General features: G+C 48.5%; 2 protein-coding genes across 4 annotated transcripts in view; one reads left to right on the plus strand and one right to left on the minus strand.

Moving 5' to 3' along the window:
- Glb1l2 (galactosidase beta 1 like 2) overlaps positions 1 to 8149 on the plus strand; it is a 43528-nt gene extending 35379 nt beyond the window's left edge. Inside the window, exons 10-19 of the mRNA XM_090319837.1 lie at positions 971 to 1108; positions 1944 to 2024; positions 3215 to 3321; positions 3836 to 3976; positions 4252 to 4323; positions 4595 to 4673; positions 6374 to 6461; positions 6801 to 6912; positions 7577 to 7693; positions 7963 to 8149. Of these exons, the coding sequence (XP_090175963.1) occupies positions 971 to 1108; positions 1944 to 2024; positions 3215 to 3321; positions 3836 to 3976; positions 4252 to 4323; positions 4595 to 4673; positions 6374 to 6461; positions 6801 to 6912; positions 7577 to 7693; positions 7963 to 8049 (1022 nt within the window). The 3' untranslated portion in view covers positions 8050 to 8149. The remainder of the gene's footprint in view (positions 1 to 970; positions 1109 to 1943; positions 2025 to 3214; positions 3322 to 3835; positions 3977 to 4251; positions 4324 to 4594; positions 4674 to 6373; positions 6462 to 6800; positions 6913 to 7576; positions 7694 to 7962) is intronic.
- Positions 8150 to 11589: 3440 nt separating this feature from the next.
- Positions 11590 to 24640, minus strand: part of B3gat1 (beta-1,3-glucuronyltransferase 1) — a 31971-nt gene continuing 18920 nt past the window's right edge. For 2 of the 3 annotated variants that reach the window (XM_090319751.1, XM_090319750.1), the window contains exons 2-7: positions 22549 to 22641; positions 22256 to 22402; positions 17587 to 18095; positions 16153 to 16449; positions 15484 to 15584; positions 11590 to 13821 (exon numbers count right to left, since the gene is read on the minus strand). In XM_090319751.1, coding sequence (XP_090175877.1) covers positions 15498 to 15584; positions 16153 to 16449; positions 17587 to 18095; positions 22256 to 22402; positions 22549 to 22552 — 1044 coding nt within the window. In that variant the 5' untranslated portion in view covers positions 22553 to 22641 and the 3' untranslated portion in view covers positions 11590 to 13821; positions 15484 to 15497. Of the gene's footprint in view, positions 13822 to 15483; positions 15585 to 16152; positions 16450 to 17586; positions 18096 to 22255; positions 22403 to 22532; positions 22642 to 24640 lie in introns of all 3 variants that reach the window. The other variant, XM_090319752.1, reaches the window with a different exon arrangement.

Consider the following 24640-nt stretch of genomic DNA (forward strand, 5'->3'; position numbering starts at 1 on the left):
AGGTGGCCGTGGTCTGAGCACTGTCTCTTAGCTTTATTGCTCAAGGCTGCTCTGCCACTTGAGCCACAGCTCCAGTTCTTGCTTTTTGATGGTTATTTGGAGATAAGAGTCTCACAGACTTTCCTGCCTGGGCTGGCTTTGAACCAGGATCCTCAGATGTCAGCATCCTGTGTAGCTAGGATTACAGGTATGAGCCACCGATGCCCAGCTTAAACTAATTTTTAATATTTGCCAATCTAACAAGTAATTGATGAGCTCACAGTTTTGTATTTATATGAATAAAATATATCATTGGCTAACACTTTTCTCCTCTGATATTCTTTTTGGGTCCCTCATTAGTTTTTTCCCTAGTCAAGGGCAGACTTGGAAGGCAGGAGAAAAACACATCTTGATCTTATGGCATGTCTTTTAGCATCTTCTTCAGTGAGGGTAGCCACTGGACACCGTGCCAGCTGGCAGGGGTGGTTGGCCCAGGTGAAGGTTGTCCACACTATAGTTGAGGATGCCACTTTTCTTTCTCCTTCCCTAATCTATAGTTGAGATTTCTTTTCTTTTATTTGCGGGGTGGGAGGGGAGGGAAGGCTGGATTATGATTGTAGGACTTGAACTCAGGGCCTAGGTGCTATTCCTGAGCTTTGAGGCTCAAAGCTAGTAGCGTACTACCACTTTGAGCCACATCACCACTTCCTGTTTTCTGGGGTTCATTGGAGATAAGAGTCTCAAGGACTTTCTTGCCTGGGCTGGCTTTGAACTGCAATCCTCAGATCTCCGCCTCCTCAGTAGCTAAGATTATAGGTGTGAGCCTCTAGCACCCACCTGTAGTTGGGATTTTCATGGAGACTGAAGGACAGAGTGACAAAGTGGACCTTGAGGAGGGTTGGGAAGGTGAGGGAACCAAAGAGACGCTGAAGGACTTGCTTTGGGCTCTGCCTTCCCCTGATGCACACCTCTTCCTCCCCTCATCCTGTAGAGGTTTTAGAGACAGTGTCTGCCATCATCGAAGCTGGCTCCTCTGTCAACCTCTACATGTTCCACGGAGGCACCAATTTCGGCTTTATCAACGGAGCCATGCATTTTCAGGAATATAAGTCTGATGTCACCAGCTATGGCAAGTACTTCTCAATTTCAGTCCTTCTTCATCTTCCTGGCATTAGCAGGGCTAGGGTGTGTTTTAGGGCAGACTGTTACTAGGTCTTGAAATCAGGGCCTGGCACTTTTGTTCTTTTATTTTTTCTCCCACTGCTGGCTCTCTCTTATTGGTGCCATACCTCTAGGCTAGCTTTTTTGCTGATTAGCTTGAGATAGAATCTTGAACACTTTTTTCTTGGGCTGGCTTTGAACCTCAGTCTTCAGGTTTCAGATTCCTGAGTACCTAAGATTACAGGTATGAGTCAGTGGCCCCCAAAGGATGTTTTGTTTGTTTGTTGTTGTTGTTTTTTGTTTTTACACTGGGTCCTTTAGGGAAAAACTCTAGCACCTTCAGTGATTTGGGGTATGACGTGCTAGAGGAAAGTAGAGGTTTTGTCTGAATCATCTTTGAACTTCCGGAGCAGTTGAGACTTATAGCCACTGCTACCTGCCTGCAAAGTCTCCTGCTCTGGTGACAGAGCTCTTAGGAGGAAGCAAGCTAGGGCAAGGAAGGGGAGGAACACTGCTTCCCATAGACTGTGTCTCTCCAAAGAGTGGCAGACTCTCCTGTTATCATCTTACCACTAGGAAGTTAGTGTTGTATTGCAGTTATGGGCAGTTTTTTTTTTTTATACTCTTTTACAGTATTTAGTTTAGACTCCTTTGACTGAATGGTTTATACTAAATATGCTTGCCTTCCACATTGCTGGGCTGAGGAGTTTTCTACCTTTCCCTTGCTCCTCCATCCCTTTTGCTGTCCCATGCAGTATCCTGGGGACAGGAATGACCCTGACAGGGCCGTGGGTGTCTTGCAGACTATGATGCTGTGTTGACGGAGGCCGGAGATTATACTGCAAAGTACTCCAAGCTTCGAGACTTCTTTGGTTCCTTCTCAGGTACCAGTGAACAGTGGGCTCAGGCATCTACTTGGGCCCTTGCTTTTATTCTGGGACCTTAGATTTACCTTCTTTCTCCTTTATCTGAACTGAAGCTGATCCTTGTCCAAGAATGTCCTAGACTGCTGGGCTGTTGTAGTTCCGTGAAAGAGTGTTTGCCTAGAATGTACGAGGCCCTTGGCTCCATAACCAGCACCAAACCTTCCCAGAAAAGAATTTCCTAGAGAAAGAAAGTCTGAAAGACTACTGTCAGCAAACTGTGCACTTTGATCGCTTCACCTCTCTTTCTTTCTTTCCTTTCTTTCTTTCTTTCTTTCTTTCTTTCTTTCTGTCTGTCTGTCTGTCTGTCTTTCTTTCTCTCTCTTTTTCCCTCTCTTCCTCCCTCCCTTCCTTTATTCTTTCTTCTCTCTTTTCTTATTTGTTTTCTTCTTTCCCCTCCCTCCCTCCCTCCCTCCCTCCCTCCCTCCCTCCCTTCCTTCCTTCCTTCTTGCCTGCCTGCCTTTCTGTTTCTCCTCCCTCCTTCCTTCTCTTTCTTTTTCTTTCCTTTCTTCTTTCTTTTTCTTTTTTTCTTTCTTTCCCTCCCTTTCTCCCTTCCACCCTCCATAACCCCACTCTTTCTTTCTTTCTTTTCTTTTTCTTTCTCCCTTCCTTCCTTCCTTCCTTCCTTCCTTCCTTCCTTCCTTCCTTCCTTCCTTCTTTCTTTCTTTCTTTCTTTCTTTCTTTCTTTCTTTCTTTCTTTCTTTCTTTCTTTCTTTCTTTCTTTCTTTCTTTCTTTCTTTGTTATAGGACTTGAACTAAGGGTCTGGGCGCTGTACCTGAGCCTTTTTTTTTTCCGCTGAGGTCTAGCATTCCACCACGTCGAGGCACAGTGCCAATGTGGTTTTTGGTGGTTGACTGAAGCCAAGCGTCTCCTGGACCTTCCTGCCTGGGCTTCTTTGAACTGGGATCCTCAGATTTCAGCCTCCTGAGTAGTTAGGATTACAGTGTGAGCTACCAGCACCCAGTTTCGCCTAACAGCTGCAAACACTCCTTTCTGTCTTATGGAGAAGATCCCCCAGATCTTGTCTCCTAGAATGTTTTAAGTACATACTCGATAGAGGCTTTTGTTGGTATTTGGCTCACAGGTTGGAGGCAGGAACACTTGGTGACAACTGGGTCCTTTGAGAATAGCCATGTTGTCTCTGTTGCAGGTGTCCCTCTTCCTCCTCCACCAGACCTGCTTCCCAAGATGTCCTATGAGCCAGTGATGCCTTCTTTCTACTTGTCACTATGGGATGTTCTTAAATACATGGGGGAGGTGAGTGCCCTGGGCTGGGAGAAAGGGCAGGCAATAGGAGGACAGCCCCAAAACCCTTCAGATGGGCTGCTGGGAAGGACATAGCTTCTCTGGATCACTCTGGGGTGTGCTCTCCAATGTGAGAATTCAGAGTCAAGCTGGTGCTGGAACCCCAGGTGGAGAACAGAAGCACTTGGGCATGATGGAGACATACTTCCTCCAGCCTTGGACTCCAGTTCTTTCTCTTCATTCTGCCAGAGGAAGGCACCTCTGGCAGCTCACTTGAAATACTAGGCAGAAAGGCTGTCATGTGGAAATGACAGCAAGTTAAAGAAGGAGTCTTGTATACGGCAGAGTTCCCTTCTCTTATGATAGTCCCCCAGTCCTCATCGCTGTGGTTTAATTAGAAAGATGAGAGCTCTATCTGCCTGCTTCCTCCTATCCCTCCCAGGACAGGACCCTCTGGCTTCTAGGCCACAGGTGAGATTAAGGCAGCAGCCTGGCCTTTGGGTCTCCCTGTGTCTTTGGTATATAGCCAATCAAGTCTGAAAACCCAATCAACATGGAGAATCTGCCAATAAATGATGGGAACGGACAGGCCTTTGGGTACATTCTGTATGAGACTACCATCACCGCATCTGGTGTCCTCAGTGGTGTTGCATGTGACCGGGGGCAGGTAAGCCCATTTTTTTGGTGAGTTCCTGGAGCTGTCCACTGACCAGACCCTAGAATATGCTCTTCATTCTCTCAGGGCTTAGGATGTGCTATTGCCAGTATGTAAAGTTACCCATCTTTATCAGCTGGGACCATAGTATTTGTTTTCCCTCTATACTTCCAAGCTTCCTCCTAGGCACACACACAGAGTGATGCTTTTGTTGGTGCCTAGAAGAGGTCCCTCTCCCGCTCCGTCCAGGGGATCACGAATGCGTTTCCATCTGCTCATTTTGGCAGGTATTTGTGAACACAGTGTCCATCGGATTCTTGGACTATAAAACGACGAAGCTTACTGTCCCCGTCATCCAGGTTTGTTATCCCAGGGACCTGGATGTTGACTAGCCCCAGCTGTTTCCGTGAAAGTTTGGTGGGAGTCAAAGAGGAGGATCTGGAAGACAGGACATTCCTTACCCACAAGCTGCAGATGGAGAGGGATGAGCGTGGCTTTCTGACCAGCCTGGGCTCTCCCATCCTCAGAGCCTAGGGAAGAACCGAGGGCCACACACATATCCCCAGGTGCAGCAGTGACCTCATGCCTGGGTTATTAGGCAGTCACTATAGGCCACTGTGTTCCTGGCAGGGTTACACTGTGCTGAGGATCTTGGTGGAGAATCGTGGGCGAGTCAACTATGGAAATAATATTGATGATCAGCGCAAAGGTAGGTCCTTGCGTAAACCAAGAGAAGAATTGCCAGTGCCCCTTACAGATATGACTATCTCTTCTCCATATGCACTTGTCAGACTCTGTGCAGGGAGCTGGGTCATACAGGTCCATTGCAGAAGGCTGAGTCATGGACGTTTACAGCAGGAGACTGGGCTATGGAGGCCCACTAAAGGGAGCTGGGTCACGAGGGCCATGACACAGGGGTAGAGATTGGGTTATCATGCAGCTTAGGGGAGGCCAGCACTGTATGTACGTCCATGTGTTGGAGAGGAATCCACAGGAACCCTGAATTGGCCTCTCAGTCTCTTCTGAACTGCTGTCTCTTTCTGTGGGAGGCTGCCTGTATGTGGGGGTGGTAGGTGAGGAGCTAAGAATGGGATCTACTGGGATCTAAAGAAGGACATGGGATTCCTTGCCTTCTTTGGTTCTCATGCTGAATTTCTTTTCTCTGATCCTCTCAGAGCAGGTCATGTTTCTATAGAGAGGAGGAGGGAATCGTACAGTAAAAAGAGCCTTTTGTAGGCACAGCCTTTAGGCAGGCATATCCCACTTGTACACTTTACTTTTTCCTGGTTGTTTGATTTCTCATGCTTTAATTTAGCTCTTCCTTTCTTTTATCTATATCTAAATGTGGTTTCAAGCAAGTCATAAAACAGAACTCGAATCAAATGATCCCACACTGTGGAGAGGAAGAGTGCTGAACTTCAATTCCCTGGCAGCGCTTTGCCATTGGTAGTGAAAGAACTTGCACTTCTCTTCTCTGCCCAGTCTGTGGCATCTTCTAGTGAAGCAATGTGGTTCTGACATGGGCCTAGAACCAGCTACACCTGCCTTTATTTTCCAGACAGTTGTCACTGCTCCTTTTTAGACTTGGTGCCTCCCTGGGCTCCCTTTCCTGGAACCACCTCACTTCTTTTGTTCCTTTGGGAGTGGGGGGGATGAAAGGTCCTAACTGTCTTACCTTTGTCACCAGCCTTTGCTTCTGTGGGATCTTTCTCAAGTTGCCCTGACCCTCTGGAATTCAGTCCCCCGAACCACAGTTCAGTGTTTAAAGTCACAGAGCTCTCCTCCAGGAACACGTGTGGGTGTTGCCACACATAGCCACTGTAGCAACTCAGTAGCTCCACCACCTGGAGTACCCTGAGGCTGCTCCAGAACCATTGTAGCTGAGTCTGTCCCCAAGGCAGTTGTTATTCAAATGTACACAGTTCATAGGTGTTGGATACCAACAAGGTGCCATTTGTTTAAATTCAAATACTCTTCAAATATGTCTTTAATCTTACTTAGGTTGTGGGGAAGACTTTGGGTTGAGTTCCCAGAGGTCTGTTAGACTGGGATTCTACTAACACTGACTGTGAAGGTAGACTTTTGTCACCTCTTTGTCATGCAGAAATTTCCCCAGAGAGAGGCCAGGGGCTATTCTCATCATCACAATATCCCTGCTGTGTCACTCTGTGTACTGGTACATCCATTGTAGTGTGGCAAATAAGTGTCTTGCTCTTTGTCATCCCTTCAGCATCTCTAGTGAGGCTTTCCTCTGTGCAGAGCCTCTCAGACAAGGGCTTCAGGAGAAAAATGCACTGGACTCCCCCCCCCCCCCCTGGATTTTCCCTTACATGGCCCTGGCCATATCCAGGTCATCTGCACTTGTCTTGACTATGGGCTTGCTCATGTTTCTTCACCTCCTCCCCACAGGCTTAATTGGAAATCTCTATCTGAATAATTCTCCCCTGAAGAACTTCAAAATCTACAGCCTGGATATGAAAAAGGACTTCTTTCAGAGGTGGGCCCTTGCCCTGTGCCAGAGTGTGAGCTCGTGGAGAACACGTGGCAAGAACCTGGAGGGCCTTGGCTTTCCTAGCCAGGAACCTGTAGACATGTAAACAGATCCAGAGGCCAAAGCCCATTCATTCCAGCACTGGCGCTGGAATCCATGTTTTCAAATTAGGGGTATACCTTCATGCCACCTTTTCCCAGGCCTGTGCCCTGGTTAAGTGGTGGAGGTGTTGGGGTTGGGGGCCTGGCACACGGAAGGGCTTGGGTCTTAGGAGTTAGATACAGGCCCAGAACCACACTTGAATAAACCCCTTCTTCTGTTTCTCACTCCTTGCCCTGCCCTTAGGTTGGACATCAACAAATGGGACAGTGTTCCACAAACTCCTACATACCCTGCGTTCTTCTTGGGTGGCTTGTCAGTTGGCCTTTCCCCTTCTGACACGTTCCTGAAGATGGAGGTTTGTAGGTTCCCCCTTTCCCTCTCTGGTGTTCTCTCTCTCTCTCTCTCTCTCTCTCTCTCTCTCTCTCTCTCTCTCTCTCTCTCTCTCTCATTCAGGGTTGTTAGACTAAAGCCGCTGTGTTTAGCCTAGATGGGACATTCTGTTAGTACCTGGGCCCAGAAGCCTCCTTTCCCTTATATGCCCCTACCTGACAGGGCTCCGAGTCTTCCTGGGTGGGAAGGAGACTCAGAGCACAAGAGGGTGAGTTTAGGTGCGGTGTTTAGAAGTCTTTGAGCTAGTAGGAATGGGACACAGAGAACATACCCTTGTGAACTTTTTTTTTGCCAGTCCTGGGCTTGGGCTCAGGGCCTGAGCACTGTTCTTGGGCTTTCTCAAGGCTAGAACTCTACTACTTGAGCCACAGCACCACTACTGGCTTTTTTCTATGTATGTGGTACCGAGGAATTGAACCTGGGTCTTCATGCATGCTAGGCAAGCACTCTACCACTAGGCCATACTCCCAGACCCACCCTTGTGAACTTTTGTGGTTGTCAAAATGTCTGCTCATTTTGTCTATGGGAAGCTGAGTGGAGAACATGGATTTGTGTCTGGGTGTCACTGGTGTGACTCTGTCTTTGATGGCTCTCATGTGAAACGAACACCCTTTCTACTCTGCTTGAAGGGCTGGGAGAAGGGGGTTGTATTCATTAATGGCCAAAACCTTGGACGTTACTGGAACATCGGACCCCAGGAGACCCTGTACCTTCCAGGCGTCTGGCTGAACAAAGGAATCAACCAGGTAGGAACACTGCCACCCTCCTTGTCCTGGCGACTCTATTTCCATCCCTCTCCTCCTGGCATCCAGCTGCTTCCCTGGAGCCATTGGTCAGGGTTGGGGAGAGGACAAGAGCTGATACAGCCTATTCCTTCTCCCTTTGTATTGACTATGTAGTCCCTATGTCTTTTAGCTGGGCTTCCAAACCCTTTCCTTTCAACCTTATGCCTCACAGCTCCCTTATCTGCTTCCAGGACAGATAACTCATAACTCAGCCCCACTCTTTCCCACAGGTCATCATTTTCGAGGAGATGACCGCAGGCCCTGTAGTCCAGTCCACGGACATCCCCTACCTGGGCAGGAACCAGTATGTTCACTGAGCAGAAGTCCCTGGTCCCTACTGCCTTGATCTATAGGAGAGCCTCTTTAAGTAATCATCTCAGGGAGCCAAGGGCCATGAGCCAGCCCCCCCCCCCCCCCGCCCCGTCCCTTCCTCAACCTGGATGACTAAGAAAAAGGTGGGGTGGCCAAGGATGGCAGACTTCCTCATATCTAGATGACTCTCAGCCTGGCATTATGGATGGTACTTTTTTGCTGCTTCCCCGAGGCTGGATGGATATCTTTGAGAGGATGGGAGTGTTTAGTCACCATGGGGGGTGAGGCCCTTGGGAACGGGGCGAGTGGCACCCCTGCTCTGGAACTTGCTGGCGGCATGCTGGACGCAGGTAGGCTATCTGTATGTTTCCAGCAGGGCGTGGCTATGGCTAATGTGGCTTTTTTCACTCCTGAGATTGTGCATTTGGAACTATTTGTAGAGATTAGGGAAGTGGGTGTTTCTCACCCTGGTTGACTTTACTCCTTCTTCATCACACTCCCAAGCTGCCTCTGGGATCCTGGAAGAAACTCCATTTGACAAACACACGTGTTTTCCTCCTCCTTCCCTTCTCAGTGCACCTGGTAGGAGGACAAACTGAGCTTCAAGAAACAAAAATGCTCAGCCACTTATTTTCTGAATTAGAGCATTTACGTTTGCACTCAACGAGGAAGAAAACTGATTGTAGCTACCAGAAGAAACCACTCCATATCAGAGCTTGGGGAGTACAAGGGCAGAAGTCCCAGCTAAGTGACATTGGACAGTTGCCTTTTTTTTTTTTTTGCCAGTCCTGAGCTTGAACTCAGGGCCTGGGCACTGTCCTTGGGCTTTCTTAAGGCTAGTGTTCTACCCCTTGAGCCACAGCACCACTTCCAGCTTTTTCTATGTATGTGGTACTGAGGAATCAAACCTGGGTCTTCGTGCATGCTAGGCAGGCACTGTACCACTAGGCCAAACTCCCGGCTGGGACAGATGGCTTTTAACCTAGGAAGTTTAGAGTAGCCACAGGGCCTACAGGACAAACCCAGGCCTTGCCCTCAGCTTAATGAACTCTTTTCTTGATGACCAAGAAACAGGGAGGAGAGCTAGCCTTCTGCCATGTTGTTTCAATGTCCAAACTGGAGGCTTTTGTTTTAGAGATTCTGTGCAATGGTTTGTCTCAGGTTTGCTGTCTCAAATGGCAATAATGCAATACAGTTGAATCAAAAACTCATTGCCGATGTCTCCAGTCTTGTCTGTGTCACTCAAAGCCACAGGGGGAAGTGGCATCCAAGGGTCCAATGCCACCTTCCCAGTACCTGTGGATGTCCTCGGCTCATGTTCTTATTATCCCTCCTAACCTCAATTCTAGAAATGGCACTGGTGAGAAGGTCAAGTGCAAATCCAGCTTCTTGTTAGTGAGCGGGGCTAAGAATCTGCTGGACAGTCTAGAGTGCCATGAGTTCACTCATTAGTTTGGGACAGAACATCTGATGTTCATTATCTTGAGTAATAGTCAAGTAAAATAGCACATACCTGAGCGGACTGTGAACACAGGCACCAGTAAAGATGGGTCGGGGAAGAGTGGGCTAAGAGTCTCTCAGGCTGGCATCCACTGTGGCTGAGGTCCAGATCTGTGCCAGCAGCATGGCGATGTGCAATCACCGAGCCCAGAACCCAGTTTGTTCAATGGCAGATGGTCAAGGGAGCGGAGCCCATTCATAGCAGAAAGACCGAACTTAAAAAAAGCGTTGTGTGTATGGGTCTTGCTTTGTAGCCCAGACTGACCTGGAACTCACTATACAGCTCAAATAGCCTCAAACTTGTGATCCTTCTACCTCAGCTTCTCTCTAGGAGTGTACCACCATGCTAGTGGAGGCTGGGGACAGTGGCTGGAGAGGAAGATGAGCTAAGTCCCCGTTTTGTCCAAACTCACCCACTCTTTCTGAGCTGCCTGGGAATAGCAAGTGTCTGGCTAAGAGGAGGATGACCTGAAGGATACTTGAGTATGGCCTGAGCCAGAAGGCAGTGTCACAGTATCATTTTGTCCTGGGTAACCTCAGAGTGGGTTTTCGCAGAGCTGTATGCAAACCAGAATCTTACAGCAAACGGTTTTGTCAGATAGAACTACCTGTGGTTTTATGAGAGCCTGAGCAGGGATGCATTGGCCTTACAAGGAACAGTGTTCCTTAGCAGCTTATTCTTGTCTTATTTGCTTCCCCATAAGAGCCTTTCTTGGCAGATTTTGTTCTCCAGAATTGACACAGATCTTGCACGTAGTAGGGCCCTGTTTCAGTTTCATATACCAACTGGTGAGAGCTGGGAGTCTCTGGGCTCACTCTTCCCTCTATCTAAAGTCACGGTGTGATGAGTTCCTAACAGCCTCAACACCAATATGCCCACTATCCATCTCATCCTCACTCCAGGTGTACGTACAGCTAGCTGCCTCTCGCTTGCCCTTCTATATATCTAATAAGCATCTGAAATCCATTTTTCTCAACAACCCTTCCTATACTCTGTCTCATCTCAAGGAAAAGAAGTTCTGTTTTTATGCTTCAGAGTTTTGTTTTTTGGCTCTTCTTATATATCTTATATCTAATTCCTTAGCAAATCCTCCTGGCTTTTATGAAGATTCAGAATTCAGAACTATGTTGTTTTGCTTCAAATCACGTGCCCTCATCCAGTCCACTATCGTCTCCTATCTGGATTATTGTAGCTGCTGTCCCTTACCCATGCCACTTGTCAGCAGCGCCAGAAGTGGAGTGGTTCTTAAAGATCAGTCCTCCAATGGTTTCTTCTTTCACAAAGTAGTTTTACCCAGGCTTCTTTCTAAATGAAGATGTTTGATTCTCCCACCCCATTTCCCACCCTACCCTGACTCACCTGCATCTGTGTGTGTGTGTGTGTGTGTGTGTGTGTGTGTGTGTGTGTGTGTGTGTGTGTGTGTTGAACTTGGGACCTGCTATTCTGATGCACCTTTTCTCACTCACAGCTAGCTGGTACTCTCCCACTTGCCCCCTACCTCTCCTTCTAGCATTTTTCTGGTTGATTGAAGATAAAGAGTCTCAAATTTACCTGCCAAGTTTGGCTTTGAACCTTGATCCTCAGCCTTCAGTCCCTAGAATAGCTAAGATTATAGTTGTGATCCTGGCCCCATTGTGGGCCAACTATCAGTCTTTTTGTTGAGCAGAATACTCATCCACACATGCATGAGTTCTCTCCTCAGGATGTTCTGACTCAGGGGACTCCGTGTTGGTGATTGCTGTTCTGTTCCATGCCGTTCATGAGGGAGCTCTTTTCTGACCACCCTATGCTGAACTTCAGCCCCTCCCTTGCTATGCCTCACCTTTCTACTCCTCTCCACAGATCACCTGTGGCATGCTAAAGTCTATTTGTTGGGAGTTTCCTCTCCAGGGAAGGTAGGCTTCATGAAGACAAGGACTTCGTTATTCACTGCTCTGCTGGTTCTAGAATAATGCCTGCCCTTAGTAGGTATCCACTAAATATTTATTGAATGGTTAATTCAATTGATGAAAGAAAAACAAAAATAAGGCAGGGCTGAAGAGGATTTAGGACTGTTAAAAACCACATTTGACTTTTAATAGCAAAAACAAATTAAATACAGTTAAATTAAAACAGAAGACCAGATGGTGCAGCTTTGTGGGCTCCACCCTCATCCCATCCTCTGCCCTCAGGACTCCTAGCTCCATTCCTTGGTGCCAGCGGGGGAGAAGGGAGAAGACTGGGTTTGGAGAACAAATTGTTGATATGGACCTGAATCTGGTGTATAATAAACTTGTTCTCAACAAAGATGAAGGCTGCAGTCCATCAGAGTTATAATTATAAATAAATACACATGCAGCTAAGAGAGGATATTAAGTGAAAACAACTGAACTAGCATCTGCCAAAAAAAGTCTATTTTTGTTGTTGTTGTTCATTATCAATTTCCTGAAAGTGAGCCCTGGGGTTTTGTCTAAGAAGGCTGCCTTTGACCAGCCAACTTGACCTTGGCATTCAGGGCCAATTTCCATGAGAGTGGCAGTAGAAATCCCAGTCACAAATTCACTCATCTGATGGATGTGCCCACCTCCTCATTCTCTCCCAAGTCACCCAACTTGATACCGTCGGGCCACTTTCCAAAGCAACATCCAAAGTGTTAGAAGTTGGGGAAAACGTCCTATCAAGTGGCTCTGGGATCTGATTCCTTCAGATGGTTTCATGAATACTGCGGAAAGTTAAATCTGTTTCAAAATAGGCAGCTGATGCTCTGTTGTGAATGTTAGATCTGTGGACTGAGTCCCATCCACCCACCCATCCACCCAGGAGTGGGTTCTAAATGTCCCTCGGAATTGTCCTGTGAGTTTTAATGGAATGGTGGGGCTGTTAGCAGTTAAAAAATAAACACCTTTTCAGTGGGCTTGGCCCTTTTCCTTTTTCCTCCACTTGGAAGGAAAGTTGTGCTTCCAACTTTCAGGAGCATGAATGAGGTCACCACCAGGGGGTGGTGACCATGCAACCCCAGACCCAGGGCCATTTCAAGGCCTGTGTGACCAGGTACTTTTCCCCACTGTGGAGGGCAGCAGCTCCTGGCATACTTCTCTCTCTGGGGTGGAGAGGCAGAAGCTGGACATGAGGCTGGCAGGCTCTTCATGCTCCCAACTTAGCGACAAAGGATAGTTTCTTTTCCGCTTTGTGTTTAAAATACAATGATTTACTAAGCAGTGTGTGCTCAGATGTCTTTTCCTCCCAGGGTCCAACTCACCCTGTTCCTTTCCCCAAATCCCTCTACTGATCCAACTCTCACCAAAACCAGGGGCAGGAGAGAGTTAGGGACTACCCTGCTCTCCCGCCACTCTCCTGGCTGGAGAGCTGTCCACCTGCCCACCACCTGAGGTCTGTGGTTTGCAGGAGCTCCAGGAAGAGGGTATCACATTTTCCTGGTGTAGGCCAGGCAAGGGGTCCTGCAGCCCAGGGGTAGTGAGGAGGCAGTGTGTGGGCAGTGGGCTCACATGTTCTTGGTCCAGGTCAGTAGGTGACCTGTGCTGGCTGTAGGCCCACCTCCTTGCCAGTGTTGGAGGAGGAGAAGGCTTGAGGGACATGGGCGAGAGGAAGGGGCTCTGCTCCCACCCAGCCTGAGGTACAGGGGGCCAGTTGATGGGCCTAGGGCTCCCCCATGCAGGGCTGGGTGCCATTTGGGATCCAAGACAGCCTTATACTCTGTAAACATGAACCAGAGGAGAGCCAGAGGTATGTCTGAGTTGGGAGCAGCTCTCAGGAAGAGCAGATGCTGAGGAAGAAGGGATGGAGCATCAGAGATGCCCCAGGCTGCTCTCTGATCTTCAGATTTCCCTGGTGGGACGTGCTATGAGGTTGGGCTGGACCCAGGAGCCAGCAACCAGCAGGTGCCATGCTCTATGTGACAGTGGGGGTTGTCTCACCTCCCTCCCTAGCCCCAGCATCACTCCAGGGCAGATATAGATACCTGCAGCCACTGCTCTCATGGCCCCATCCATGCAGGAAGCTTCTAGGAAGGTGAGCTGGCACAGGTTTTGCAGGCAGCTGGAACCCCCAGCCCTCAGTTGTCTCAGGCCCCGTAATCATGTTAGATGGAGAGAACACCGAGTCTGGGATTTCTGTGCTTAAAATTCTCTGTCCTTTGTCCTGGCTTCAAGCTGGGCTCTCTTAGGAGCCCCCAGAATAGAAAGGAGGTGATGGTGGTTCCTTAGGAGTCTGCCTTGGAGGGACCATCAGCTGAGGGGTTAGGATGGGAGGCCAAGATCAGGGTCTGAGAAGGAGAGTCCTGTGTGGAGAGGAGGAATGGCAGTGTGACATACGGGTACTCCTGCGTCTACCAGGAGTTTCTCAAAGTTGGAGTCCTGGATTCTCTTTAAAGAACTCCTTTCCTTCCTTCCTTCCTCCCTCCCTCCCTCCCTTCGTTCGTTCGTTCCTTCCTTCCTTCCTTTTTCCTTCCTTCCTTCCTTCCTCTCCACCCGGTACTGGGGATGGAACTCCTGTTTACTAGATGAGTGCTCTTAAAACTTGAGCTCTACCTCCAGCCCCCTTTGCTTTCAGTTTATTTTTTCAGATGGAATCTTACACTTTTGCCTAGCCTTGGGATAGAATTCTTTTAATTAGCCAGATGCCAGTGGCTCACAGCTGTAATCCTAGCTACTCAGGAGGCTGAGATCTGAGGGTCATGGTTCAAAGTAAGCCTGGGCATGAAAGTTCGTGAGATTCTTCTCTCCAATGAACCACCAGAAAACCGAAAGTGGCGCTGTGGCTCAAAGTGGTAGAGCATTAGTCTTGAGCTACAAGCTCAAGGACAGCGCTCAGGCCCAGTGTTCAAGCCCATGACCAACAACAACAAAAAATTCTTTTAATTTCCAACTCCCTGGCTTATTATTATTTATTGTTACTCTTTTTTAGATAGAGACTAACCATAATCCTCCTCTCTCTGCTTTTCTAGTAGTTGGAATTGTAGACATGAGCTACCATGTCTACTCTGAACACCTGGGGCAGATCACTGAGGGCAGAAGACCAGGAATAAGGGCATGAACGGACTGATCTTGAGTAACATTGGCCACATAGGTTTCATAAGTTTAGGGAGCGCAGTAGACTGTAACCATTGTAGCCAGTCCCCTGTGGACAGGGTGAATGCATATGCCAGACAGAAGGATGTCTCTTCCCTATCTGAGTGCTCATCTCCATGGGGCATGACCTAAAGCAGGGAGTCCTGATGAAGAGGTGCTCTCAAGAGTCAAAATAAGATGACAAAAGTGCTCCTCAAAAACTTATGGGTTGTCCAGCCACTCTGCAAAAGTCACTTGTCCCACTGTGTCACATTGGACATAATTGCTTTACCTCTGTAGGAAGAGCTTGGTGGCCTACCTCAATAGAAGAACTTAGACTTGAATAGTAACACATACAAAGGATTCGGTATCGGCGACGCATTGTTCTCAGAGCCCCTGGCAACCCATTTCAAGGATGAAGAAATTGAGGCCACCAAGTAGTATGGTCTGGCCAGATGGAAAACTTAGTTGCCTGGGTGCTGGAGCAAGCCTGAGGCCCATGGTCTCAGTGTTATATTAGTGGAGAATCACAGAGCTGCTGATGTGGAGCAGATAGTCATCTCCCCTCATGGCCATGTTACTGAAAGGGGAAGCCAAAGGACCCGAGAGAAAACCTGGACAGCAGTCTTTTGCTGTGTCCAGGCATCATGGCCAGTGTTATAAAAAAATGATAAGTGGTTGGTAAGGTGATGCCTTCTGCTGCAGAAGGAGCCAGCTGTATGGGTGAAAGCTGGCATTTGCTCGCTGTCAGGTGATTACAAAAGGGGGCTCTGGCTATAGCTCTTCTGCCCACATTTGCCCAGTCCTCTACAACTGAGGATGGAGATGGATTCCATGTCCAAACCTGGTACTGAATTCTCCAGGTCACAACCTGCCCTGTTTTTCCCTCCTACCTGTGTCCTGAGGCTCAGATCTCCACGGAAGGGTCAGTGAAGCCCTTCTTCCCCTCATTCACCAGCACTGGCTTCTCTGTCCGGGTGTGCCAGACCAGGATCTGTGTGTCCAGAGACAGGAAACAAAGTAGGGCAGGTCCCCACCTGCCAGCTTCCTCCCACACTCCCAACGGATTTTTCCTGCCCCTCCTTTCTATCCTTGTTTCATCAAGATTTGCTGAATTGTTCTTTATTTCCACCTACCCTCTCATTCTTGCTTATACATGAGATGCATTCCAAATATCACTTGGGAATGAGAAATCCAGAACTACAGACACAGCCCAAGCACACATGCATGTGTTTATGTGCCTGGGTTTCTATGCATCTGTGATGCATTTGTGCATGCATGACTTTGCAGATGTGTATGCTTGTACAAGCATATGCATGCATGCACCTTGCCATGCCACGTGCTCAGCTTGGAGGAGATCGTGGAGCACAGCCATTCTGATGGAAGGGATGTCCCTATTAGGGCTTCCTTTTGGCCACCCCTCTCCATTTCCCTACCTGTCTTCATTGTGGCCATCTTACGGATGATAGACTGTCTTCCAGGGTGGGGACTGCAGGCAGGTAAGATCTGTAGAGGATCTGGATGGACCTGTCATGGCTGTCAGATTGACATGGGGTTCTTACCTTGGTGCAGTTGGCTGCCTTGGGTTCCAGGTCATTGAGAGTGACAAGTTCTCGAAGGAGGCTGCTTTCCTGATAACCTCCCTTCACTCCACGCAGTTTGAAGTAAGCCTGGTTTCGCTGCAGGATGAGCCGCAGGTTGACAGCAAAGCCAGCCATGTCTATTGCAAATGGTCGGTGGGGGTCGAACACTGTCTTCCAGCCAACCACTTTCCCTGCCCCATTCACCCGTGGGGCCTCATACCGAAGGCCACCCACAAAGGCCACAGGCCACACAGAAACCCTCCTGGTGCTGCGCATCTGTAAGGAAAAGAGCTAGAGTCAGGACACCTGAGCTTCATGACAGGACCGCTGCCCAGCTCTGCGGGAGGTGAACCCCATGACTGGAATATGAAGCCATGGCAGGTCCATCCAGTCCTGCGTGCAGACATGGCGCCACTCACAGCAGACGAATCTCCCTGAAGCTGTGAGCGAGACTTGCCTCAGACTAGTGCTATTCATCTTGCTCACGTGCCCTGCTGCTCTGCTGCTGGTTTTCCCCTTGCAAGAAATCTCTCCATCTTGCCACTTTACTGTCTGAAATCTGAAATGACACCCCTCCCCCTCCCCCCTGACTTGCATGAAGCTCAAGGAAGTTGAAGCTGAAGCTCTTTCATCCAAGGGGCGAACGATTCAAAGGCCTCATTCCTCGAACCTTTAAAGGCAGGACTATGGTTTGGTAGTTCCAAATCTCACCTGTTTTCCCTTTAACATGCAGTGTCCTTTTTCTTTTCTTTTTGCCTTAAAAATGTTATTATAAAGGTGATATACAGGGAGAGGGGTTATGGTTACATAAGTCAGGCAAAGAGTCCATTTCTGTTTTGGACAATGTCATCCTTTCCCTTGCTCTCTCCCAGTTTTCTCTCCCACCTCCCATCCACAAGTTGTATAGTCAATTTAAGTCTAGTATCTGGTGAGCATTAGTACTCTGTCTGTCTGTCTGTCTCTACTGGGGCTTGAACTCAGGGCTTGGGTGCTATCCCTGAGCTCTTCAGCTCAAGGCTAGTGCTCTACTACTTTGACTCACAACACCACTTCCCGTTTTCTGGTGGTTAACTGGAGATAAGAGTCTCATGGACTTTTGTGCTTGGGCTGGGTTTGAACTGCCATCCTCAGCTTTCAACCTCCTGAGTAGCTAGGATTACAGGTGTGAGCCACCTGCGCCCAGCTGTCCCTTCATTTCTATGCCTCCTCTTATACTCCCAGTGCAGTGTGACCACCCCATCTCCATTCCTTTCCTTGATTATCTGTTCTCTGTACCCAGCCCAGGGGGAGCTCCCTGTGTTTGTACCCCACCATTTTAGAAAGTTCCTCTTGGCATCTCCACTTCCCTCCACCAGAAGCCTCCGCTAGTGTCCTCCCTCCTGCCACCCTCCCTCCTCTCTGTTCCTCTCACACCTCCTCGAAGAGCTCCAGACTGTAGGTGTTGTCATCGTCGGCAAAGTACACAACGCCGGGTTGGGTGGAGTTCCGCGGGAAGGTCTCCCGCAGCCAGCGCAGGGCCAGGTTGCGCTGCATGGTGCCCCGGGGGATGCGTGGGTCGCGGGCATCGCCTCGCAGCTTGTAGTTGCGGGGCGTCTCCACGTGCAGGTGAGTGTAGTTGAGGCCGGTGTCGCGCAGCAGGCGCGCCGTGAGCGGGGTCCTGCGTGGCGCGTCCTCCACCACCAGCCAGTGCAAGTTGGGCACGTGCAGCAGCGTGTTGGCCATGCGTGTCAGTTCGGCCTTCTGCACTGGGCGGCTGTAGGTGGGCGTCACCACGTGGATGGTGGGCAGTGTGTCCGACCACGGAGGCGGCCGGGTGTAAACGTACTCTGTGCGCACCACCTCCACGATGTCGCGATCTGACATACAGTACTCCCGGGGGTCTGCACCGGGTGGTGCCTCACGTCGAGGATCAGTGCCCTCATCTGTGGAGATGGAGAAGGGGGGCGGTGTGGGGACCAGAGCACTGGCCCGACTCTGGCCCCTAATGCCAGGCTCCAGGTCACCTCCCCTGTTAAGCTTGTCCTCTCTTCTGACCCCTCTGCAGGACTGACCTCAGGGCCCCATCTTTGGATTTCTCCTGGGTATTTTTTTTCCTAGTTCCGACTCTTGGGACAACACAGAAATAACCCCTTCCTTCTCACAGCTGACAGCGCTCTTGATGTTTGAATGGAGCTGGCCATATTCCAAACGTGCTTCTAAATGTATCAATGACAACGTGCCCTGACCCTTGTTTTCTGGTGAAGCTGGCCAAGTGGCACTGTCACATTCTGTGGTATGGATGCCACACAGCTGGAGGGCAAGGTTACAGTCCTGGTAGAGGCATACTATAGATCCCAGAGGAACCTAGATTAACTTGCCCCAGATCCATCATGAAAAATCTGTTGAAGTGGTGCCACTCTCCCCTGGCATTCTGTAACCAGTTCTTTGAATCTTGAAACCTAACTCAAGATTTAACTGCTGTATTTTATTTCAGTAGATTTTTGCCCATAGTGTCAAGGTGTTTTTGAATTTGAAGTTGGGAGTGGGTTCCAGATTTTAAATATTCCTCTATTTTTGGTAGATACCTGCTTAAATTCTTCCACTGGTTTAATGGAGGTCTCCCACTCAACTTTCCTGGACATGCGCACTTGGCTGGACACTAACTGTCCCACTGCCCTGGCATCCAGGTTCTTGTTTCCTGTCTCCACCTGCAGGTGCCATGGGAATACCTGACACTTGCAGAAGCCTGGCCTCTGGATACGGCAACCTGCTCCAGCTGGGTCATCCTTAGTAACTAAGGCTTTTACACCCTGCACATTTGATATCCTGATGGGAAATCTAGCTATTCTATAAGAGGAGAAATCAGGCCCATTGGCATTAGTAGTGAGTATTAGGCCCTATGCCCTTTGGCATGAGTACTGAGTCCCTACTCTCCAAGCTATGTCTGACCAAAGTGCCCCATGTATCAACCTACCTGGTCCTCACTGCTGACATGCTATCTCAGTGGGGGTGGCAATGGGTAGGGGCAGGACAGACTTTTAAATTTGAATGCCAGGGCTCAGACCCCACCCTCTGCCTTTCTTAACTAACTGCTCTTGTGAAAGTTGATGTTAGCAACTGTAAATTGGAGCTACTGGACCTACTTGAGGAGAATCCCTGTAATCCTAGACTCTCAAGAGGATCTGCTGGATACATTGCGTGGTTAATCTTTGTGATCTTAGATTCCCAAGAGGTGGGCATTGGGAGAATTGAGGCTCAAGATTAGTCCAGGTACAAAGATAGTGAGATGCACTTCTCAACCAATAAGCCAGGTGTTGCATTGCATACCTGTGCTCTCAGCTACGTGGTAGGCTAAAGGTGGGAGAATTGAAGTCTCCCTTTGTTTCACACTACCTGAAGAATAAAGCAGAAAAGGGATGGGGATATGGCTAAGTGGTAGAGCATCTACCTAGAAAGTTTGAGGTTCTGAGTTCAAGCCCCAGTATTGCTCCCCAAATACAACATCTACTACATTTGATTAATGCTTGCACTGATGAATTAATACATGTCAGGCTTGGAGTGCTGCCAGATGCAGTTACTATCACTACCTCCAGGCACAACTAGAAAGACCTAGTGGTACCACTTGTGGCTCCATGAACTTCCAGCATAGATGAAAAGGGAAGGTCACACGAGAAGCTTAAGTATGGTAGAAGAGAGGATGCCTGGCAGTGGCCATTCTGTTCCCTTCCTCTTTTCCACCCCTACCATTAGCAGCCTGTGGATGTGAGGATGTGTGGAATCTAACCCAGATGGTGTCTTGGCTCTCAGCTCCTAAGAAGGACTCTGAAACCACTGGTGCAGAGGATAGATAGGTAGAGCTGGGAACCTGCTAGCCATGACGCTGTAGGGGAGCAGGGTATAGGTGGGAGAGGGCAGGGAGACCAGAAGAGTTGCCAAAAGGGGTTTTCTGGAGATGTTTTGGATCAAACTGAAAATAGGTTCTGATCTGGATATAATATTTAATTTTGTTTCTGTAGTCAATAAGATTTTAGACACTGAGTGCTGAGGCAGACTTAGAACCACCTGTCCAGTACCCAGACCATTTCGAATAGGCAGAGTACTTGTGCCTGGGGGACTTCTCTGTGTATGCGGCTGGACCTCTGCCCTATTCACTGGCTTCAGCCTTTCTGTAACACTGAGTACTGGAGGTTTCCTAGTGACTAATTTCATTCAGTTTTCCTCCTTGCATGCTCTGGAGAGTCAGAATGGTCAGTAACATCAGAGCAAAACTACTTGTCTCTGATCCTTGCTCTGCCAAGAAAGCAACAGAATTGATCTGTCAATTTATATATTTTAATCTCTCTAGAATGATGCATTTTCAAGGTACCAGTGGTTCTAAACTGGCAAGTGTCAAAGGAGCTTTACATGCAGAAGGAAAGGATGGCAAGTGGCTGAAAAGTCCAACATGTCCAGCACAGACAGTGTGGTTACAGCAATCCCGAGCTTGGCCCTGTTAGAGGAAGCTTCGGGATCTGTAGGAGGCTCCAGGGCCTGGCATTTCACTGTGGAGAGCAGCATAGCCTGGACTATGATTTGTAGATATAGCCTGTAGCCAATCACTTGTTGTCATTGGCTACAGTGGGTTTCTAGGCCTTACTTCGGAACTGTTGTTGGTCACTGGATGACTTCCTATTTTCTGTGCTCCTAGGTAAGTTGATGCATTTTACAATGGCAGAAGCACGGTATGAAAGTGTTGTATCATGTGTGTATGTGAAGAGGGGTAGAGGAGAAGATAGCAATGAGACTAGAGGCTAAAAGATGACAAGTAGCAGATGTGGAGGGCACGGAAGGTGGAGTAGTATAGAGTTCAGGTGTGAGAGACAAAGGCCACCTTGGACTCAGAGGAGGTTTTATTCCTAGCTCTTCCATTCATTTTGGACTTCTTTCTCTGGATAGAGTTTCCAAAGCAAGAGAAGGTGAAACTGATAGTTTCCTTAAAAGTTTTGAAAGCACTGTACAGATGGGGGATGTAGGTCAAGGGTACAACATTTGCCTTGGGTTTGACCCCCAGCACCCCCTAAAATAATCTCCCAACACAATACAGGCCAAATCCCTTTTCTGCTCCTGACCTGTGCTGATCTTGGAACTGGATGTGTGATCTGTTGTGTCTATATTAATATGAACCACATTTGTCCAATACTAGGGCTTAAACTCAGGGTATAGGTGCTGTCCCTGAGCTACTTCAATCAATGTCAGCACTCTGCCACTTGGTCCATGGCTCACTTTCCAGCTTTTTGATGGTTAGTTGGAGATAAGAGTCTCACAGACTTTTCTTCCTGGGCTGATTTTGAATCAGGATCCTCAGATCTCAGGATTATAGGCACGAGTCACTAGAGTCCAACTTGTTTTTCTACATTTGAGGATGTGCTGACATCTACATCTCCAGGTCAACACCTGAGAAGGGATCCTTCCTCTCAGGAAACAAGAAACAATGCAGCAAACAAACCTTTCATAGTCAGACCTCCTAAGGCAGAGATTACACCCAACTTGGTCAAACTTGCACACAGCTCATCTGTCCCTGCCCTAAATCATTCTAGGGACATGTGTAGGACAACTAGAAACCAAGTGTCTCTCTCATCTTAGCATCCAAATTATCCATTTTCTAAGCCTGACAGTTTTTGCTTAGCCCTTCTCATCTCATAAAACCCATAAGAAAGGCTTTTATCCATGCTATGCCCAGCTTTCTACCCCCTGACCACCCCAATTCATGTCTCCCTGGGTGGCCCATGTGTGACATGCTCCCTCCTCTTGGGCATTGAAAACAGAGCAGCTCTTCTTTCAAGTCAGTCATCTTGATATGAATCATGTTACCATACTGAATTAAACCTCAATTCCAGGGACATCTTTTGGGAGCTTTCATTAGGTTCTCCCATTGGCCAAGATGATGCATAGGGTCTCTCTAGCTGCTTAGTGTGTAGAGCAAGACAGGGTTGCATTTGCTGTGGTTGCTATCATCTAGGCTGGGCTGGGGCAAGGAGGGGGCTGGTGCTGGGAGTGAGATTGGAGGCAGGGCGTGGCAGGGGGTGGTGTGGGGATGGGGGGCGGGGCTGAGTACAGGGCTCACCCTTGTGCACAGCAAGTAGAGGAGCAAGGGTGCTCTGGTGCCAGACGGTGATGAGCAGAGTCCAGGGTAGCACGATGAGAACAATCGCAAGGATGTCCCGTCTTTTCGGCATCTCCAAGGCTGGCTGCACCCACAGTTCCTCATTACCTGAGTGGTGGCAAGGTCAGGAGAGGGGCGGCCACGGAGCGCGGGCAGCACAGGGAAAAAAAGAATAGGCATGGGCCCACCGGCCAGGCACAAGAGAAAGAGCAGCTGAATGCTGGCCAGCAGGTCTTACCAGCGCTCACACCCACCCATTGTGGAAGCAGGTTTGCAGAGTCCGGCCTGAGGGAGTCAGAAGGAGCTGTTGTTCAGAGGTGGGGTCAGCAGCCCTCAAAGGGGGACACCTGTAAGACAGAATGGATGAGGATGGCCAGAGACCCTGGCATTGAGAGGGACACATAATATGGGCCACTGGCTCAAGGACACCCAGCATGGTATCTCAGAGGGGTATCCATCTCCTCAAAGACCTCTCACGTCGAATATCTGCCTGGGAAAATGAGTGAGCCTGCATCCTCTCACAGGCACAGGGCCAGGACAATGGTCCATTATAAGAGCAGGTGGGTACAAAGCTTAAAATGACATACTTCAGTGACATCTGCTTTTTTTTTTCTTTTGGGTGTGTACGTGCCAGACCTAGAGCTTGAACTCAGCAGGGCCTGGGAATTGTCATTAGCTTTTTCTCTCTCCCACCCCCTCCCCGCCTCAAGGATACTGCTCTACCAGTCAGCCATAGATTCCATTTTGAGAAGAGATTTATGAACTTTTCTGCTTAGGCTAGTTTGAACAGTGATCCTCAGATCTCCTAACCTCCTGAGTAGTTAGGAGCCATAGATATGTGCATTGGCTCCTGATAACACGTGTTTAATCACAATCACATTGTGTTGATGTCAAGTGTGCTATCTATGAGTTGAGTGTGGGAGATTTGCCTAATTACATCAACACGCTGTACCAGTTTCTCATCTTCAAAACTGGGTACCTACCTGGGCATGGTGGCTCATGCCTGTAATCCTAGCTACTCAGGAGGCTGAGATCTGAATATCTCAGTTTAAAGCCAGCCCAGGCACTAAAGACCATGAGACTCTTATCTCCAATTAACCACTAGAAAACTGGAAGTGGTGCTGTGGCTCAATGGGTAGGGTGGAAGCCTTGAGCTGAAGGCTAGGGCAGTTGCCTTAAGCTGAAGAGCTTAGGGACAGCACCCAAGTCCAGAGTTCAAGCCCCATGGCTGACAAATAAAAGCCAACAACAGCAACAACAACAAAAACTGGACACCTACTTCCCAAGGTTATTTTCAGAATGAAATGAGTCAACATCCATCAAGTCCAGGGATGGCCTCTAATAAAAACGCATAAGAAAGGTTGGCTACAATGCATACTTAGGCCCAGGATAATGCTTCACAGCATAGATAAAGAGCTGGAGTTGGGTGGGAGGGGTGCTCTGAGGACAGGGAGAAGTGTTTTAGGAGTGGCTCTGTGAGAAGCTAAGAGTACCCTTCTCTGCAATGTCTATAGGGCATCCTTTGTGGGGGTGCCTGCAGGAAAAGCATTAGGTGGCATAGGCTTCAGCAGTGAGAAGTGGTACGTAGCCATGCTATCTCATCAGGAGGTGCTTCTCAAAAATGTCAGCGTCCATGGAACCAAGAGGTACTACCTGAGGGGAATCATCCTGATTCAAAGTTCTTCATTCTGTGGAAGATCTGCCAGTGTTTACTCCTTCCAGTGCAATCTCATGACCAGGGGAATAGGTTCATGGCCATCTTGGAAACTGCCACATCCTTTTTCTACTCTTCTTTTATTTCTGTGCTGGCCCACAGGAACTTTCATCCCCCAGTACAATAAGCCACATAAACTTCTTCCTTACCCTTCCTTCTTACTCTGCCTCAGATACTGTGTTATGATGACAGAAAAAAAAGAACAGATTAAGACAGGGAGGCCAGGTCTAGCTGGAGCTAAAATATCTGGGAAGATTTCCTGTATAGTCTGAGACTAGTAAAGGCATGCTCTCAAATTCTAGGTTGGAAACGTGGAAGGAATATGGAGTCATCAGTGTTGTATCCTCTTAGCCTATGAAGGTCAAACCCAATGGGCAGTGTTTTCCTGCTTTTTCTCTCTTTTCCCTCTGGATGGATGCTGTGTCTTGCAGCTTACTCGGCCTCCCTGTGTTTGTCTGGATGGTTGTTAGTGGTTATCAGCTGTCCTACAGCATTCATGGTATTCACAAAGGTATTCACACTATTGTTAATTGTACTGTTCTGTGCTATGCTCATGGCCACCCTGTGTGATACGTGCTGGTGTGTCCCTGTTTTATAGCTGTTTGCACTAAGGCAAGAGGACTAAATAATTT

The sequence above is a fragment of the Megascapheus bottae genome, chromosome 27 (assembly GCF_031878675.1).
Source record: "Megascapheus bottae isolate mThoBot1 chromosome 27, mThoBot2.hap1, whole genome shotgun sequence".
Classification (NCBI taxonomy): Eukaryota; Metazoa; Chordata; class Mammalia; order Rodentia; family Geomyidae; genus Megascapheus; species Megascapheus bottae.